Source organism: Conger conger, chromosome 6 (assembly GCF_963514075.1).
Source record: "Conger conger chromosome 6, fConCon1.1, whole genome shotgun sequence".
In the NCBI taxonomy this organism is placed as follows: domain Eukaryota; kingdom Metazoa; phylum Chordata; class Actinopteri; order Anguilliformes; family Congridae; genus Conger; species Conger conger.
The window spans coordinates 51,382,539-51,402,273 of record NC_083765.1 but is presented as its reverse complement, the minus strand read 5'-3'; the positions used below and the strand labels follow the sequence as shown (position 1 = coordinate 51,402,273).

The window sequence follows — 19,735 nt, the reverse complement described above, 5'->3', positions numbered from 1 at the left end:
AGTACCTCAGTGATGAAGAGAAGCAGCAGAGTGATGAAGAGGAACAGCTCAGTGATGAAGAACAGCAGCTCAGTGATGAAGAGGCACAGCTCAGTGATGAAGAAGAACAGCACAGTGATGAAGAGGAGCAGCTCAGTGATGAAGAGGCACAGCTCAGTGATGAAGAAGAACAGCACAGTGATGAAGAGGAGCAGCTCAGTGATGAAGAGGAGCAGCTCAGTAATGAAGAGGAACAGCTCAATCTTATAAGCGATAGCGTTCAAATCAAAGTCAAATCTAACTGACCCTCCTTTTCCTCTCTCTATCTCTTTTCTCCAATCCCCCTCTCTGCCCTCTCCTTCTTCTTTCTCTCTATCTATTTTCCCCTCTACCCCTCCTCCCTTCTCTCATTCTTTCTGCCCCTCCTCCATCTCTCCCTCTCTATCTCTGCTGTCTGTTCTTTCCTTATATCATCCTGTTCCTTTTCTCCACCCATCCTGCCATCTCTCCGTCTTTCCCATCACCAAATGAACTACAGAATCACTGTGCACAGGGCCCACCCATGGGCCACTTAATAACACTAATAGCAGATTACCTTTCTAAAACGGATGCATATTACCAATGAACAGTAATTGCATACATTTTGTCTAGACCTGAGTCAAATACGTAACCGTTTTGGATTCAAATACTTTTCTGTGCTCGAAAGATCTTGTCTGGTGCAATGCAATGTAACTGAGCCCACCAACAGGACCAGAAGGTGGTTGAAACTTTTCCAGAGTAGTTCCACTACTCCAGACGAGCTCAGTAAAGTGTAGAAAAGTATCTGAATCTGGATACTGGAATTACGCATTTGACTCCATCAGTCTCCGCAGATTTCTTACTTCACCAGCACCTTTCCCGAATGTTTATTTAAGTTCTTTCCCGGCTTTCTGTTTATGTAAGTTTGTAAGAAACCCTCTCTCTGCGTCTCTCCATCCCTCTGCCCGGCCTCCTCCTTCGTGAAGGACAGACGGAATGCCCACGGCGTTCTCCAAACCGTCTCTCTCCCTACGTTCTCTTCCCGTTAACGAGATCCAGATGTGCACCCCACCCAGGTGGGCAGTAAATCTGGAACATTCTGCCAGAAGAGATAAGAGAGGGAGAGGGAGAGAGAGAGAGAGAGAGGGAAGGGCGTGTGTGTGCGGGTGAGCATGAAGACGGGGCGGAGAGAGGGAGAGAGGGAGTGAGGGAGAGAGGGAGAGAGGGAGTGAAGAGGAGAGGGTGAGGCTGGTGTGAAGGTAGCCCTGAGAGAGAGAAGGTGCGACGGATGAGGCAATGGGGGAAGGTGGACGCAGAGAGAGAGAGAGCGCTAAAACGAGAGAAAGATGATTCAAGGGGTATGGGGGAACGGCTGTAGTCACAGTGCAGTGTTGTCTTGCCCCACCGAGTCACTCACTGGGGGGAAAAGATGCGAGTTTGAAATGGAGGAGGGACAGACAAATATTCCTCTCTTCTCTCCGTCTCTGCGTCCAGCTGTGTTGGTCAGCTAACAGTGCGTTGATTGTCAGCTGAAGTTCGATACAGACTGCCCTTATGAGCAACAGAAAGAGGTTGTGGGGGGGGTGGGGGGGTCAGTGTGTGTTGAGTTCGGCACCTTTTCAATGCCAGAGTTGTCCTGGGTGTAACAACAGAGGGCAAATACACAGCAGGGTGTGTGTGTGTGTGTGCGTGTGTTTGTGTGTGTGTGTGTGTGTGTGTTTGTGTGAGTGTGTGTGTGTGTGTGTGTGTGTGTTTGTGTGAGTGCATGTGTGTTTGTGTGTGTGTGTGAGTGTGTGAAAGTGTGTGTGTGTGTGTGTGTGTGTGTGTGTGTGTGTGTGTGAAAGTGTGTGAGAGAGTATGTGAGAGTGTGTGCGTGAGCCTTTTGTGTTCGTGAACCAGACCAATTGATTAAATTCTTCATCAATAAACTGGGCTCACGGCTATCTCGCTCTCTGTATTCTCTTAAATATTTGCTCTCTGTATTCATTCTGAGAGTTCCGTGGATGGACCTTGCTGTACATACACTCGACGCTCCCTCTCTAGTCCAAGAAAAGCCGAAATGAAAAATGAGTTGCGATCACACACGTATACACACACGACGGCTGCAGATTTTCTCACTGGGAGCTCGGAGTTCAGCGCGCGCACATGTAAACGCCACGAAGCGGCTTTGAAACGCGGCTTTCGATACATTCATCAACACAACACTCCCTGGCTTTTCAACATCAGCTCGCCCCTCCAAATAAAGGTGAAAGACAAATTAGACCGGCTTCAAAGAGCCGTCTAGACTGGAGCTATAACCAACAGGAGACATTTCAGTTGATTAATAGACTACAAAAAGACTACAGAACGTATGATAAAGTGCCTATGAAGGTACAAATGCTTGTCACTGGGGTGGTACCCTAGAATTGTACCCCGAGCCAGCAATGCATAATTCATTTGTACCTTTTCTTTGCTTATAAAGTAATAGAACCGTATTATACTTTCAGGGTACATTTGGCAAATTTGTTTCCTAAAGAACAAAAATCCACTGTCCTTTCACTTCATAATCACAGTAAGATCATTCAAATATATTTTCAATATTTAATCAGAATATATGGTGCAATATATTATTAACACAAGTATTTATATGAATGGCCAATGACACACAAATAAACATTAACTCTTTCAGGGCCTGAGTTAGAATGTGACAGATTTCACTCATTACTGAGTGCTTTCTTGACCATACTGTATATCTGATGAAAATATAACCTAAAATACATTTATACAGGCTAAATATACATTGCTTTATTCAGATAAGACTGCTCCATTTGACAAAACCAGGTGATAAACTAGCTCATAAATGTATTAATTAATTACCATTTCAATATCATTTCAAGTCTAAATGAATACAAAAGTATATTATTTTGCAGATATTTTGTAAGTCTAAAGTATCTTGGGGCATACCTGTATCTGGATTATACCGTACTATATTCCTAATACACTATATCATCCCACCATTCTTATTCCTTGTCAAAATTCTCCTTATTTTTTCTCCTCTGAATTAGTCCCTCAATCCCAGTCATTTTTGTCTACTCTGAATAGCAAATAGGCTAAAATAAGCTAAACAAGCAAATAAGCTAAACAAAATATTTTCTGGAAAAAAAAAATTAATAAAAGGTGTATTAGCTCAACTGCAGCAACTGCAGTAATTTATGAATACTCTTTCCTGTACACAAATTCACTCGCTCCATTCATTTGAACACACCCCACTTCTAATAATGTTGTGCTTGTTAGAATAAAACTGTCTGGGATATATGTTATTCTTTTAACGTGGCTGTGCTGTGTCTTGCAGTGCACATTGACTTGTCCCCAGGAACTGTGAAAGTCAATAAAAGCTGTAAGCTGGGGTTTTCCATTTTTATTTAATCTGTCAATATGTGTCTTACATTATGTTAAATAAAATTCTGTTACTAATGACAACTGTTACTAATGATATAATGACTGCTTTGAGACAAATGTTTAATAATTAATATATCTCTTTTCACAAAAAATAGACATTAACTAATAACACATCTCTGTTTTCTATACTCTTCCTTTTCAAGGATACACCATCATTTACAGCATTTTATGAGATGGTGATTGGTGATGTTGGGGAGTGATATCTGGCCATTCCTCCATACAGTACCTTTTATGATCCATCTGATATTTTTATTCTGTGCTTGTGGACTGCATTCTTCAAATTAACCATAAATTTACAATCAGTTTCATGATTCAATTGACTTACACTATACAAACACTATAGAAGCAAGACAACCCCATCACATCAGAAGTTACAGGTACAATGTCCTTTCCAACATATTAAACATAGTTTAATTTAGAGCATGTCAGATTTATGTAGGCAAAGACTGCATAGAAAATAGTTAAAATGTTTAAACTACAATTGGTATGACTAAAAAGAACACTTGACTTAACGATGTCTGCCTTGTTTCTTGATGACTGTCTGCAAAGCTAGCTAGCTAGTGAGCCAGTCAGTAATTATGCCTACTTCACTCGCTACCCGAATCTATATGTTTATCCCCATAATTGAAGATGAACAGTATATAGATTTACAATGAACTATATAGCTAGCTAACTCAAAAAAATCTGATTCTCATTGGTCCGCTTGAGACTGCACATCAATCAGCTAAACAAAGTTTCAAGCAACAAAGTCTTGACATGTTTGGGCGACCCCAATCAGCTCTCAAGAATATGTCTAGTTAAGCAATTAAACAGTACGGCCATTGGAATACATCAACTATCTTGGCTGCAATATTCCAAAACAAAATCCTATTTTGCAATGCACTTACTAATTCCTGGGATAGCACAATCAAATTACCTTCAGTCAAACTTACAATCCCACGTAAAATTGCTTTAAGATTTTCCTCCAAGTTGACTGCTGATCTGTAGCTAAAAATTCAAATCATTTAGGAGTAGAAACTGTCTACTAATTAAAAAATATTTTTAAAAAACGTTTTAGACATGATTTTGCTGTAGTGATAAACAGTGGAACAGCCAAGTTCACAGTAAAATACAATATAGGAAACCTGTACATTGATGGAGATGTTTAAATGTTTTAAATGTGATGTTACTTGTAAATCTATATGCATCCAATGACAAGATGATTTGGATTGAGATGATGATTCTGCGATACATTTCCAGGCTTCACTCGAACAAGGAAACATGTAGAATGGCCTTCTGCCTATAGAGGCCACTGCGAAGACTATACTGTACTGTTGTAGTATCAAATCAGTCTGTCAACAGTGACTCTTCTACGACGTTGTTTTTCTCTTCACTTGCTCAGAAGAGGCAATGTCTCAAACACTTGCATGGCCCGGCTAGGTGTGCGCCTGCATCTATCAATGTATTTCAGTGTGAATTTTTGCATATGCGCCAGCCTGTTAATGATTAATGACACATTCACACTCACACATATTGCAGCAGAACAAAGTCCACCACATTATCACACAGTAAACATGGTCCATCATGCACTGGGGCACACACACTCTACACCATTACCACACACACACACACACAACATTGTAAAATGACCCCTTTCATAGACACATAAGCCAGGGCATAACTGGTCACTAAGACTTACTCTGACTTACACTAAGAACTTTGAGCAGTAGCCTCATATCATATTACCTGTATGTGATTTGAAGCAACAATCCACCAAACCTGAGGTTAGATCACCCTTACCTGGTTGGGTACATTCATCTACTCACTTGCACAGTTAGGTTCGAACTTGAGTCATTCTGGCGAAATGACCAGTGGTCCTCACTCCTGGTCATGGAGAGCCACAGGGCATGCTGGTTTTTGTTTTCGCCTTAATATCAGCAACCAATTCAGACCCAAGAAACCAATTAAGTAGCAGAGTAGCAACAAAGGCCAACGCCCTGCAGCTCTCCAGGACCAGGAATGAGGACCACTTCATTAAACCCTCAATCTGAAACACTGAGATACACATATCGAATAGCCTGAGGTTCACATACAGTACAGTACCCTGAACAGCACTACTCCGTGAAGTCGCGTGTAAATTTTGCGATACTTAAGCCTATCGCACTTGCAGCCCTGGCTCTGTACTGTACAGTTCCACCAGGTGCTCTGGTTCATCCACTTAATGGAAACATTTCTAAAGCCGTGGCTTTGACCCACTTAAGCTGAGCTGTTTAACAATGTTTGAGCCATTTTGTTCTGCATCTGTGGTACCATTCTCAGCATTGTGCAACCAGGGCTAGGTATCACGGTACCATTATAAAATCACATCGCACCATCCCGGCCTACCCCCATGGCCCTATGACAACAGCTTCTGCAAGGTCCTAATGTCCCCATAATACTACATTTATGTGCTATTTGCGCTTTTAATTTGCATTTTATTTTGCATTTAATTGTCCTCTGTCTTCAAATTCCACAGCATTTGGTCACTAATGACATAAACCTCCACGTATGTAGCATAATTTTTTTTTCATGAATCATCGGTTCTTACAGGAACCAAAGCAGGGTCCTTCAGGTATTTTGTAAAGTGTTTTTACTGGAATTTATACATTTAAGAGTGTGCATCGTAAACTGAATACAGTACAGCACAGTACATTGGTTCAATACATCAGTAAGTTGTAGTAATTACTCTGAGCTGATTACCTGTATAATACAAAGCGATTATATTTCAGTCAAATATGTTTTAAATTATGTATGACTAATATGCATATTGTATGGACAAATCTACTGAATAAAACAAACAGGAAACAAACAAACGAAAAAACTTTTACACCACCAGGGGTGACAGACAGAGAAACAGATTTACTGGAAAAGCACTTTTCTGAGACAGCAGAGAGACAGAGAGAGACAGAGAGAGAGAGAGAGAGAGAGAGAGAGAGAGAGAGGGACAGAGAGACAGCAGAGAGAGAGAGAGAGAGGGACAGAGAGGGACAGAGAGAGAGACAGCAGAGAGAGACAAGAGGGATGCAGGTAACGGAAAGAAGAGCCAGGGTACCTGTGCGTAACCAAAGCATGTTCGCTTCCTTCTGAGGAGAGAGGCTTTGCCGGAAGATGAAAGCAAAAGAACACTTTCTCTCAGTCTTTCACATCTTTTCCTGTTCTGCTTAGCTTTGTGTTCCTCGCTGAGCTTCAGAATTACCGTTTGAGGGTATGTGTTTCTGCCGATCTGTGTGTGTGTGAGTGTGTGCGTGTGTGTGTGTTGTAATAGGTATTACTCCCTGGTCATGAGACAGGGCTGTACCAGCCCACCACACACAGCCCTTGTCTCCTACCAGCACCGAACGAACGCATTGGCAGACCTGAGCCCCAACAGCTATACGGCAGAAGGAGAGAGTTAAGAGAGCAAAGAGAGGGGGTTTATGAGTTGTGACAGAGTTAAAACAAAGGGAGAGGGAGAAAGAAAGAGACAGGCAGAAGGGGAGAGAGAGAGACAGAGAGAGAGAGAGAGAGAGAGAGAGAGAGAGAGAGAGAGAGAGAGACAGTGAGAGAGAGAGAGAGAGAGAGAGAGAGAGAGAGAGAGAGAGAGAGAGAGAGACAGAGAGAGACAGAGAGAGAGAGAGTGAGAGAGAGAGACAAGTACAGAGGAACAGGTAGGTGCAGCAAGGCCTGGGGAAGTTGGGCAGAATCAGTGGGGAAAGGAAAGGGGGAGAGAGGTTGAGTGTGAGGGTGCAGGAGTAATATCATAAGAGAAAGGGATTAAATATACAATTATAAAGTTGTACAATGGCAGGGTAAAAAAATGATATTCTCTGCAGCATGGAGAAAAGCACCCGCGTCTCCACTAAGCCCTGGGAAGAAAGAACCACACCACAGAGACATCTCACAGATCATGTCTGCTCATCGAAATGCTTAACCTAGACATGCTCTTTGTTGAGAGGCTAGCGTACACCATAAAAAGGACCATACAGAAAAATGTAAACAGTAATATTTTACGTGTCTATCTCGCATGCAACGAGGGCAGGGTATTCGGTCATAAATGAGAAAAACGTAAACACTTTCAAATTCTTTTCTGGGGATCTTTGGAAAAAAAAAGGTTTCAAGCACTTCACCATAGAAAAAATTTCCCCTTCAAGTTTACTTTTTTAAAATGGCTGCTTTGTTTGTGAATGACAAATGGAGGGGGCTATCTGTCCTCAACAGTCCAGTGAATTAATATAAACTATTCCAACGGGAGTACAGTTTAAAAAATGTATTCATAAAAGTTTCCCACAGCTCAATACTTTCAAATAAAGGATAGGAATGAATATATTGGGAGTAAACTAGGAGTCGCTATTATGGAGGCTATTATGCCTTCTAAGCCCGACTGGTCAAAAACAATGCATACCAGCCCTAGCACCTCATGGTTACAGGTTACAGCACATAGCCACGAGACCTGGCCAAACCGTGGCCCCCATGTTGACGTCAGTGCCGATTCAGGTCTGGTCACGATGCTTGAGACCAGCCCTGAAGATCACAATCAATCATCTGTCGCAAACATTCCGGGGACCTTTTAGCAATCGAATGACGACAGTCACCCACCCAATTAAGATGCTTAACTCTTACTTGGTCTAATGTGAGGTCCTGTGCTAGCTCAGGCTGTGAGGATCCTTTTTTCTTTCACAAGAAACCCGCTGGAGTGACACTCTCCAGACTAGGGTCAAAGGGCACTCGTGCACAGAGAGGGACTGCCATCTGAACATTTGTGCCCACTTATGTGTGTATGGGTGTGTGTGCGTGTGCATGCTCATGGGGGTTTGTGTGTTTCTGTAATCTCTGCTCACTGTTTACAATGTACATGTGTGGAAGTGAATGTGTCAGAACAATGGTATGTTCATTTGCTGATGAGTAAAATCTATGCGTGTTTTTTATCAGTGTCTGTTTTTTTGTACGTGCGTATGTGCTTGTGTGTGTATGTCCATGAGTGTTGATATGAGTATGTGCACAGGCATGTCTGCATTTGTGTGTGAGTGCACCTGTATTTCTGAGTGTATTTAAATAAGGGTATTTGCAAGTGTGTGTGTGTGTGCATGTATGTCTCAGTGTGTGACCATGTGCGAATATGGGTATGTTGTACGTGCATGTGTGGTTCTGTATTCATGTGTACAGTATGTGTATGTCCGTGCAGGCATTTGTGTATGTTTGTGTATGTGCACTCATGTGTGCATACGTGTACATGTGTGTGCGCATATACCTTTGTATACAAAACAAAGATATATGTCTCTGTGTGCATGTCTTTGTATGCCTGTGTCTGTGTGTGTGCATGTGCCTTTGTCACTGTGTGTGTGCACACATGCATGTGTCTTTGTATGTGTGTGTGCGCGCGTGCATGTGTGTGTGTGTGTGTGTGTGTGTGTCTGCATGAGCATGTGTCTGTGTATGTGTGTGTGTGTCTGTGAGTGTGTGTGTATGTGTGTCTGTGTGAGTGTGTCTGTCTGTGTGAGTGTGTGTATGTCTGTGTGTGTATGTGAGTGTGTGTGTGTATGTGTGTGTGTCTGTGAGTGTGTGTGTATGAGTGTGTGTGTGTGTGTGTACGTGTGCGTGTGAGTGTCTGTGTGAGTGTGTCTGTCTGTGTGAGTGTGTGTGTATGTCTGTGTGTGTATGTGAGTGTGTGTGTGTATGTGTGTGTGTCTGTGAGTGTGTGTGTATGAGTGTGTGTGTGTGTGTGTACGTGTGCGTGTGAGTGTGTGTGTGAGTGTCTGTGTGTGTGAGTGTGTGAGTGCGTACGTGTGCGTGTGTGTGTGTGTGTGTCTGTGTGTGTGGGTGTGTGAGTGTGTGTGAGAGTGTGTGAGTGTGTCTGTGTGTGTGTGTGTGTGTCTGGCTGCCCTGGCCCTGCCTCACCCCGCCCTCTGTGTCTGCTCTCCCTCACCCGCACCCTGTCTGCACACTGTCACACTAATGGAGGAGAGGAGAGAGGGCAGAGAAGGAGAGAGAGTAGAGAGAGAAACACTGGTCTCACCTCTCTCTGTTTAAACGGCCGCTGTGGTATGTCAGGAATGCCAGGAGTACATTTGTGTGTGTCTGTATGCGTACAACAGTAATCCTTTTGTTGAACCAGTCAACCACGGTAAACCCCGCTCAGTATAAAAATTCATGCTTTCAAGGAAAATTAATAGCACCTATTCTGGAACCGCACTACCCACCTCGTATAGATGTATTATGACGATATGTAAGGAAACTCAGTTTATGCGGTAACATTAATTGTACAGTTGTTTTGAAATGTGTTCATTAACTCGGCTAAGATTATGGAACAGTTACTGGTCTGCTCTTAAATCAGTGGTCTACACTCCTGGTCCTGGAGAGCCGCAGGGTGTGCTGGCTTTTGTTGTTACTCAGCACTTAATTGGTCAATTAAAGGAGTTAATTGCACAGCTAACTCGCCTCGTGGGTGGATTCGTGGGTCTGAATTTGTTGCTGATATTTAGGCAAAAACAAAAATCAGCACACCCTGTGGCTCTCCGGGACCAGGAATGAGGACCACTGATATGGTGGCTTGACCATTCTTACTAGACCAGGGGTCCCCATTCACGTGCACTGGAGGGCAGAGCGTAGGCAGGTTTTAATTTCAACCAATCACTGCACCAGCTGATTTCACTAATTAGTTCCCTCCTCTCTGGTTGAAGGTGTTAATTAGTGAAACCAGCTGGTGTGGTGATCAGCTCTCCGTGGCACACGGCCCGGCACCCCTGTGCTAGACTGTGTGGGCGACCGGGCATGACAATCGCTAATGTTTCTCCTCTTTCTTCTTTTCCTTGCTCCTGAACTGGAAATCAGTGGAGGTCCGTCATCTTTCAGGACATTCCAACCCGTTGGAACTTGTACCTTCTCTGAATACTTTCTGAAGCCACTGTATAAATGATCCACCTGTGGATCCACCTGTGGATCCACCTCTCCCCATCAGCCACGCATCTGGCATGCGTCTGCCACGTCTACAACTGTTTGAAGGAGCGAGGACATTACGTTTGCCAAAATTCACGTTTTCTCCATTTCCCCCGTCTTTTTTCTCGCCTCCTTTTTCTAGTTTCTCCGGACGGGCGGAGCTGGGAGCAGAAATTAGAGCAAGAAAAAGAGAAAAGAGGAGAAAAACAAGTGACTGGAATGAGCTCGCTGATTCAAGTGCCAGAAGGAATCAAACCTCAGCTGCGGTCAGACATTTTTAAAATGGCCCCTGGTCGTCCGTGGGTGAACACACGAGGGAAATAGCGCTTGTTTGGGAGCACAACAGTCTATTTATTGCGTGTGTGTGGCTGTTGTGGCTGAAATGCGTTAGGACAGCCAAAAACACAATCAGCTCCCCTGCCCCGTGGCTCACTGGACTGAGTCAGTCCATGGCAAACGTACAGGTCTCCAATGTCCAACACCTTGGACAAACAGAGGCAATTCCTTCCTGCTGTTACAATCTGGAGCCGTCTCAGTTCTGTGGAAAGCAATTCGACATCATTTTGAGACCTGGTGCGTTGATGGACAGCTTTTTAATGACGAGCACACGTTGTACAAACCTGATGTCGAGGTCTGTGAAAGACGGCCCTTCTGTTTTTTAATCCTCCTATTGTGTTTTGGGGTCAGTTTGACCCCATTTAGTGTGTGACATCTCTTAAAAATCAGATAACCTTGTTTCACATTGAAACTGTATGATTTTGGTAAATGGTAAACATGCAATAAGCATACTGCTATGCTAAGTCCTGTATCAACTTTACATACAGATGAGTTGTGTGGGGTTCTTTTGACCCTCTTTCACTGTATATACTGTCAGACAATATTTTTTCACTTACTGTACCTCAGGCTCTAAAATGAGATGTTTCTAACAGATTTCTCATATTTAAGGACAAAAGGTTAGTCATTTTGGAAACAATAAGAAGGCAACAACCAAAGTGTCAAAATATTTATCTTACAATAATTGTGTGTTTATTTAAACTGCTGGGCTCAATTAGACCCAAAAAATAAAAGCGGTCATAAAACCTGAACCTAGTAGAAGGGCTGACACTAGAATGTGACATGCGGACCACAATGAAGAAAACTTAAAAACTACAAAAACCATTTCCCATAGAGACACCTATAGAGATTACTCATCAAATCATGAATCCATAATAATATAATAACATTCTACGGCGCTGTACATTTCGATCACTGATATGTCACTTGTCCCCTTCTCACTTGCGAACACGTGCATGCACACTAGCACACACGTGCACACACAGTATGTACAGTATTCATATATAAAACGACAGATGTAGATTTAGTAGATTTAGATTTTGAAGATTTGTGCTGCATCATTACCCAGATTGGGCCGCAGGTTGAGAAATCCTGCTTTAGTGAGAGCCATGTGCCAGACGGCACCCGCACACATCCAACGCAAACTACCAACCCAGAAAAAACGCCTTTTCAATGGAAGATAATGACAACTGAACAAGAGACTAAGACATCGAAAGCCCCATAAAATAACTAGCCTTAAACTGAGGATCCCCTCAGCACCCATTTCAGACTGAAATGTAGTGCCTATTTTAGACACAAGTGTGAAAATGACAAAATCAAGTCATTGCAATATGGATCTACATACATAATTGAGCTATTTAGTAAAGTATGAATATTCAATAACAAATTCTACCAATGATAATGTTACCAAGTATATACACAGGCTTCTTGAATTTGAAAGAATAAAATAGGGAGTATTTGCTTAAATATATACATGTAAACAAAATATGCAAAAAGAATAATACACTGAGTGACCACTTTATTTAGTAGATCTGTACACCAGCTTGTTCATGCAAATATCTAATGTGGCAGCAACTCAGTGCATAAAAGCATGCGGACATGGTCAAGGTTCGGTCAATATGGAAGAAATGTGATCTACTGTAAGTGAATTTGAACATGGAATGCTTGTTGGTGGTTTGAGCATCTTAGAAACTGCTGATCTCCTTGGATTTATCTTAAGAGTGTACAGAGAATGGTGCAAAAAAAACATCCAGTGAGCAGCAGTTCCGTGTGCAAAAACACCTTGTTAATGAGAGAGGTCAGAGGAGAAAGGCCAAACTGGTTCAAGATGACGGGAAGGTGACAGTGCCTCAAATACCCGCGCGTTACAACAGTGGGATGCAGAAGAGACATACAACACGTCAAATCTTGAAGTGGATGGGCTACAGCAGCAGAAGTAAATAAGTAAATAGAGACCAATAAAAAATAAGTCTAATAAGTGCAGAATAAAATGGCCACTGAGTGTATTTTATTCTATTTCCACTTCCTTTGTAGCCCAGTTTTGACCCCTGACTTGAAATATCTGATGCTTTCTGAGTGTATGTATTACAGTTTGCCTACACTGTGTATCTGAGAGGCAGGGGAATCTGTGAAACGGAGCTTTGTGTGTGTGTGAGTGCGTGTGTGTGTGTGTGTGTGTGTCTCATTCAGCCGCACGGGGAAATCCGCAGACCTCACCCCACCATACAAACGCACATTGTGCCCATACAGTAGACTGCATGGTGAAATCTCAAATTAGTCATGGAAATTATGTGGGGGACATTTGTATGTGTGTGGGAGTGAGAATTGGGTGGGGGGTGGGGGGGGGTGGGGGGTTGTGAAAACACGATCAGCACTCGTTCCGCTAATGCGCCGTGGAATTAGCAGTGCGTTGCCATCAGGTCCCTTGACCACCTCCGGTCCGACTGACACCTGTCCCACTGACACCTGTTCGTCTGCCTGTCTGTGGGCACACTCGCTTTCCGTCCATCGCAAGGTCCTCTCGCTGCTTTTCACTATACAATCAAATCCCGTGACTGGCAACCTTCAGCCTGCAAGACCCCCATGTGCAACAGAAGCTCATTGAAAAACAGTGTAAAAACGATGAATGTTGCATCAAAAAAAACAAAAAACACTTGCATTATAGTAGCCACTATTAAATCTTTTGGAAAACAGAATGTCCACTCAGAGACCATTTTATTAGGTATATTAGGTTTATTAGGTATACCTTTATTAGGTATCACCAGCAAATACCTAATTGGCCAATCATGTGGCAGCAACTCAATTGATAAAACCATGTAGACATGGTCAAGTGGTTCAGTTGTTCAGACCAACATCAGAAAAGGGAAGAAATGTGATCTAAAGAGAATGATTGATGGAGTCAGACAGGGTGGTTTGATTTTCACAGAAACTGCTGATCTCCTAGGATTCCCACACACAACAGTCTCTAGATTTTACTGAGACATTAGGAAGGCGACATTAACTCAAATAACCACACATACAACAGTGATATGCAGAAGAGCATCTCTGAACACACAACGCATTGAAGTGGATGGGCAACAGCAACAGAAGACCAATAAGTAAAAAAAATGAGTCTAATAAATACCTAATAAGTGGTCACTGACTGTAAAACTTGAATTCATATCCTGCTTTTGCCTGCAATCAGTCAACATTTCAACTTCTCCTGACTAACATAAAGCTTACAGATGTAAGTGGTGTTTTTTTCCACCAAAAATAAAACTGTAACTGTGTACTTAAAGCAAATAAAAATACAAAGGCTGGTTGAATCAGGACTTTTGTGTTAGCAGTCTATTCCTTTACTCTATGATCTATTCTCAATCAGCCATATATTGCCCCAGCAGGTATTTTCACATGTGCATCCTTGTAGCCTGTCGAGGAGGATCTGGCATACATATGAGATAAAGTAACCAACCACTGATCTAATCACTTGCAAAGTGTTTTCTGTTGTCTGTGATTAATGCCAGCAGTTTAATATGCATTGTTACCCAAGCAAGCTCAGTCAAGAGTGAGACACAAATGCAATATGCTGAAATACATCAAAATTAAATATATCATCAAGATGAGAAAAGAAATTGCAATGCTTCACGATATATGGATAAATCTTTTTGCTCCTTTCAGCTGTCGCTTTTAAAAATATACTGCAATGAAATACATATATATAACTTCTCAAAAAATCCACATATTTACAATATCTTGCAGCGTGTCCCATTTCCATAAGGGCTGTTCTCATTAGGTGATATGGCATGCTAGGACTGATAGGATCTCCTATAGAACACCTGTTACGACTCACCATGAAATATATCTGTATTATTTTGGGGGGTTCTGGAACATATTATGGTTGGCTTAGCCCTCAATCTGTATTTCATGTCACAGTGATCTTTCTCTAGCAAACCACCATTGCACCTTCGTTTGTCTGTTTGAAAAATGCTATCAACAGGCCACGGCTTTAAAACGATTTATAGGACTTGATTCCATTAATATTTGTCCTGAACTGATTCACAATTGAACGTATGTTTCTTTTACACACAAACACTATTTTGGCCAGGTCAGCAATTACCACAGGTAACTTTCCAAAATGTGTTTATTTTTGAAAAATCCGACTTGTATTTATTATAAATGCTACGGACAAATGTTGATTGAATCCAAGCCAAAGTCTTGTATGATTTATGTTGTTAACATTAAGAATTTTTTTTTTTTTGCTTGGTTGGTTGGTGCAGTGCATTGTGGGATTTATATAGCCTTTTAAAGACAGATCAGAACAGCTGTTCTATCTTAAAGCTGCACATTCTGTATATACTGTAAAGAAAGAAATCAGTCACTAGCATGGAACTCCACACCTCATTTCCACTTGACACAAATGCATTTTTCACTATCATAATCCGAGCAGCGAGATGACCAAGACACGAGAGGCAACCACTGAAACATATTTACTTAAAAAATATATTTTTATTGTAATATAACTTGACCACCTTATTGCAAACATCGTACTGATGAATGGTGAAAGCAGTGTAGTTTTGGCTGTTTGTAACTGATAACACTCTAGCCGGCTTCTGTGGAACAGAGATAACCAAATCAAGAAAATAAACTACTTTAAACTCCCATTTTCTGAGGAAGATAACCTACATAGTGAGGTAAGGTGCAGCCCTGTTTTGTACTCATATGATATCTCATTTGAGTATGAGAAAATGTAACGTATTCAAAACCACTGCTGCTAAGTAATGCGCTCGTTAAAGATGTTTATTAGGGGAGAGAAAATATATTCTTAATAGCCTGTTGTGGTCCATCATACGCTCATCTATCTCAAAGCCTGGGAGCTGGAGAGCCGCAGGCCTACTTATTAACACACTGATAAGAGACTCTGTATCTCTAAAGGTAATGAATAGACCTCATGCTCAAGTTAGCTGACAAGTTTCTCTATAAAAACAAGACACTCTGTGCCTATGCATAGAAATGGACAAGTGTAAAATTGTATTTCCCGTTTACTAAAGGGTTCACAATTGCTAATGCATTCTGCAGGAAGCAGTTAAACACCACTGCCTATTTACGATTCATACTGTACAAACTATTAGCACTTGTTCCTGCAGTCACTGCAAATGGTGTCACCCTAATGTGGCTATATTTCATTCATTTCAGGAACGCAACAAAAACTTGCCTTTAAAAAAGAAGCGCAAGCACATTATTTTATCAAATGAAATGAATTCAATAACATTGATATATTAAAAAATATGCATCTTAACTATTTGCCTCTTCATCGAAAAGCAAGTCAATATTGTACCTTTAAAGTTGAAATTGCCATAGCATATTATTTATATATTTATTTATTTAGCCTCTATTCCAGATAAAACCCTCACTGAGATGTGTACCTGTTTTTCAAGCGGAGCATAAGAGTGGCACACATCAAAGCAAATACACACAAATACACAAGACAACATCGTACCATCACAGCATCTGTTTCTGATGACCTGGGGAAGAATGTAAACACACACTGATAGACAGATAGGGGTCAGTGCAGTATATCCACAAACTGAGAAGAGTCTCTTCGCAATTACCACTCGCCACACTAATAGCCAACACTCATGCCTTCTCATCTTACGCTAATGTTTTTAAACCGATGGTACATCTTATCATGAAAACAGTCTCATCTAATAAGCAGTCTAATAATAAGCTTATAAGCGGTACGGTTCAAAAACCACCACTGATGGTAACATTGTTGTGCTTCGGTTGATTAAAATAAACCTCTGGGATTTATTGTAATAATATCTGTTTGAAAATAGTTATAATTTATTAATTGAATGATTCCCATAGCATACGACATAAAATTCAAACCATAAGTGCTACAACAATATAAACAATCACAAGGAAAATATTGACATTCTTATTGTGAGAAAATGAAATCCCATATAGTAAAATGTTCATTGGATTGGAGTTCACAATGGATGAAATATATCAGAGTACAATGGATCAACAATATGTTAAGAGCTTTATTAAATAAACAAGTGTCCTTCATTTGAACTTGACAAATAAGCATTCTACTAATTTGTCGCTTTTGACAAATATGTGTTGAAGTGTTTTCGCCTCACTGACGATAATATAGTAAATGCAGATGATAAGGATGTCCATGTCTGAAAAAAAGGTAGGAAAAGTGCCTAAAAAGGTATAAAAGCTTGTCACTGCCCTACTGTACCCAAATAACGATTGTAGCTTTCCTGGTAAGTTTGGGAAATGTGTTCCTTAAAGAACAAAAATGCACCTGCACTGTCCCTTTATTTCTTTATTTAGTGTGGTTATGATGGACAGTCATGAAGAAAGCTGGCTGTCCATCCACCAATAGTTTCAGAAGTTATGAAGTTAAAGGCTTTATGTTCAAAATGGTTTCCTTGTTGGTTGCCAATATCTCCATTATAAGCATCTCTCATGAGTAATCAATACGGATAATACCAATTACAAACACTCCCTCTGGTATGTTAGCCATCTTTAATTAGATGTCTGAATGCCTATGGTGGGATGAGGTCTGTTAGTTAAGTCAACAAGCTCACAAAGAGAATGGCAATGACTCAGGAGGTAAGAGCAGTCGTCTGGCAGTCAGAGGGTTGCTAGTTCAATCCCTGGGTGTGCAGAAGTATCCCTGAGCAAGACACCTAACCCCCAAATGCTCCTGACGAGCTGGTTGATGCCTTGCATGGCAGCCAGTCGCTGTTGGTGTGTGAGTGTGTGTGAACGGGTGAATGAGAAGCGTCAATTGTACAGCGCTTTGGATAAAGGCAGACCATTTACCAAATTGACTTGACTTGTCCATTTGTACCATTCTCCCAAAAAGGGATTTCCTTACTTAAAAGCATCTAGAAATGACCGCACAACCACAAACAACCAAAACCCAAACAAATACTGTAAAACTGCCACTGAAACTGTCCTGGAAACAGATTTACTTCTGTTAGAAAAAGTACCAAAAATATGTATGCTTAAGAATGGCACGCAACTATGCATACATTACTACTAGAAGGGCACTAATGGGAGAGCATGCCATTACAAAGAAATGTCGTTAAAGGTATTGCTCTGGTTTGAGTAACATTGTTAGCAGAAAGAACAGCCGATGGACTATGAGAGTTGAAGGTGAGAGGCATTGAGACCACGGGAGTGAAGAGTACCTTGGCATAGCTCAACTGAGAGAGCTACAACTGAGACTCAAAACAGGGAATGTGCTGAAAAGATTTTAAAATGTGGCAAAACTTTGGAATATACATACATGCTGTTCAGCTGGGATATATCATATTTATGACAGATGACTCTCTCTCTCTCTGCAGTTCCAGCTCTATCTCTCTGTGCAGCCCAGCTTCACTCATTGCAAAACACATCATTTATCTTTTTGTACATGCATTCCTCTACTTTCCCCCTCTCCTCCTCCTCCTCCTCCACCACCTTCTGAACTCCATCCCCCACTCCCTCTTTCTCTCAACCTCTGTTCTCTCTCGCTGTTGCTCTTACTCTCGCAGTTCCCCCCCCATCCCTCGTCATTTTTGCCAGTACTTTCCCATTCTCAGCCAAGTCTCAGCCCCATCTTTATCTCCTTAGTCTCTCTCTGCATATTCGGGAAAAGGCAACAAAAAACGTGTTCCATACCACCCACCCCACTTTCTATTGCTCACTCATCCTTCTTTTACCTTCATAAGCTCTCCTGTGGTGTATTCATGGATGCCGTGGAACAGCCAAGTACAGAATTTTCTGACTCTTACACAAAGAGGGTTATGACCCGTGGACAATTATGGTAAAACACCTGTGGTGGAATTAGTAAAAATAAAAAAATAAAAAACCCGTAAAGTCAGATATTACACACGTTATATTCAAATGGCCAAACGCTTTAACTGGCAACAATGCAGCAAGTTTATATAGGCTAGCGTGTCCGTTTTTACGCAAACACAGCATGTGCCCGTTTTTTAAAAAAAAAATACCCTTTAAAATCCTCATGAATTTACTGTGATCTGGTGAATTTACACAATGACAATACCGACTGTAAACAATATGACCAGCTGATGTAACTTTCTTATGTTAACGTGACCTACCACTTGTGGGTTGGTTGGTAGCTTGCATACACTCATGGCTACTACAAGAGTAATTAGGCTATTAAAGAAAGAAACAAGACGCACATTTAAAAAAAGTCAAAGTTGATGATGATGGTGATGATCAGAAGAAGAATAAAAACATGCGTCCCAGCCAAAACGCCAACACAATGTAACAAAAATCAATGCGTGCGTATAATTACAACATCGTTTCTTCATATATAGCGTATCCAAATGTTTTACATATAATTCCACATATAGATATGTTGATGGGTAGCAACTTACGCTTCCTAAATATTTTCTTAGCCGATTAATTTGTTCTTACATTTTCACATTTTGAAAGAAGCGGTGCGCTAAGGGCGGCTAGCTCCGTTCAGGTGAGGGTCGAGTTTCCCAAAACAAGTAAATAGCCTCACCCAACGCGAAATACTAACAGAAATCTTACCTTCAAAAAATCTCTGCAAGGCTTCTGTTTCATCAACCACGTCCATCCTAGCGAGTCCCCTTCGAAAAATCCATGAACGTGTCCCGCTCCCGGCCGAATCAGAGCTGCGTAGATCGGGAATCTACCACAAGTACATCCCGACGAGTGTTTTCCAAATTTCCCAACTCGGTCTCTCGCTCTCCCTGGGGAGCTGCTCCCAGTGAAAAAAGCTACTCCGATGCCAGGTTATGCTCTGAAAGCAGCGTCTCTTTCTCAATGTTTTAACGACTATTCCTTTTTATCTGTATATTGTAGTCTATAACGGAAATATTGACGTAACCTGAGTCCCCAGGTATCTCTGTACCCTGTCCACTCGCAGTTCGCTTCCCTTTGTCCCTCTATCAAGAGAGTTCTTGCACAATCAGAATTAGAAGCGGTGTACCCCCTGGAACTAATATGGGGGAACTGACAACAAACTGTAGGTTTTCCGCTCCAAGCTCATCATTGTGTCGCTAAAACT

At 41.5% G+C, this 19,735-nt stretch overlaps 1 protein-coding gene across 1 annotated transcript in view; it reads right to left on the bottom strand.

Moving 5' to 3' along the window:
* Positions 1 to 19,282, bottom strand: part of myrf (myelin regulatory factor) — a 50,645-nt gene extending 31,363 nt beyond the window's left edge. The window contains exon 1 of the mRNA XM_061246960.1: positions 19,237 to 19,282. Within this exon, the coding sequence (XP_061102944.1) occupies positions 19,237 to 19,282 (46 nt within the window). The remainder of the gene's footprint in view (positions 1 to 19,236) is intronic.
* Positions 19,283 to 19,735: the final 453 nt, after the last annotated feature.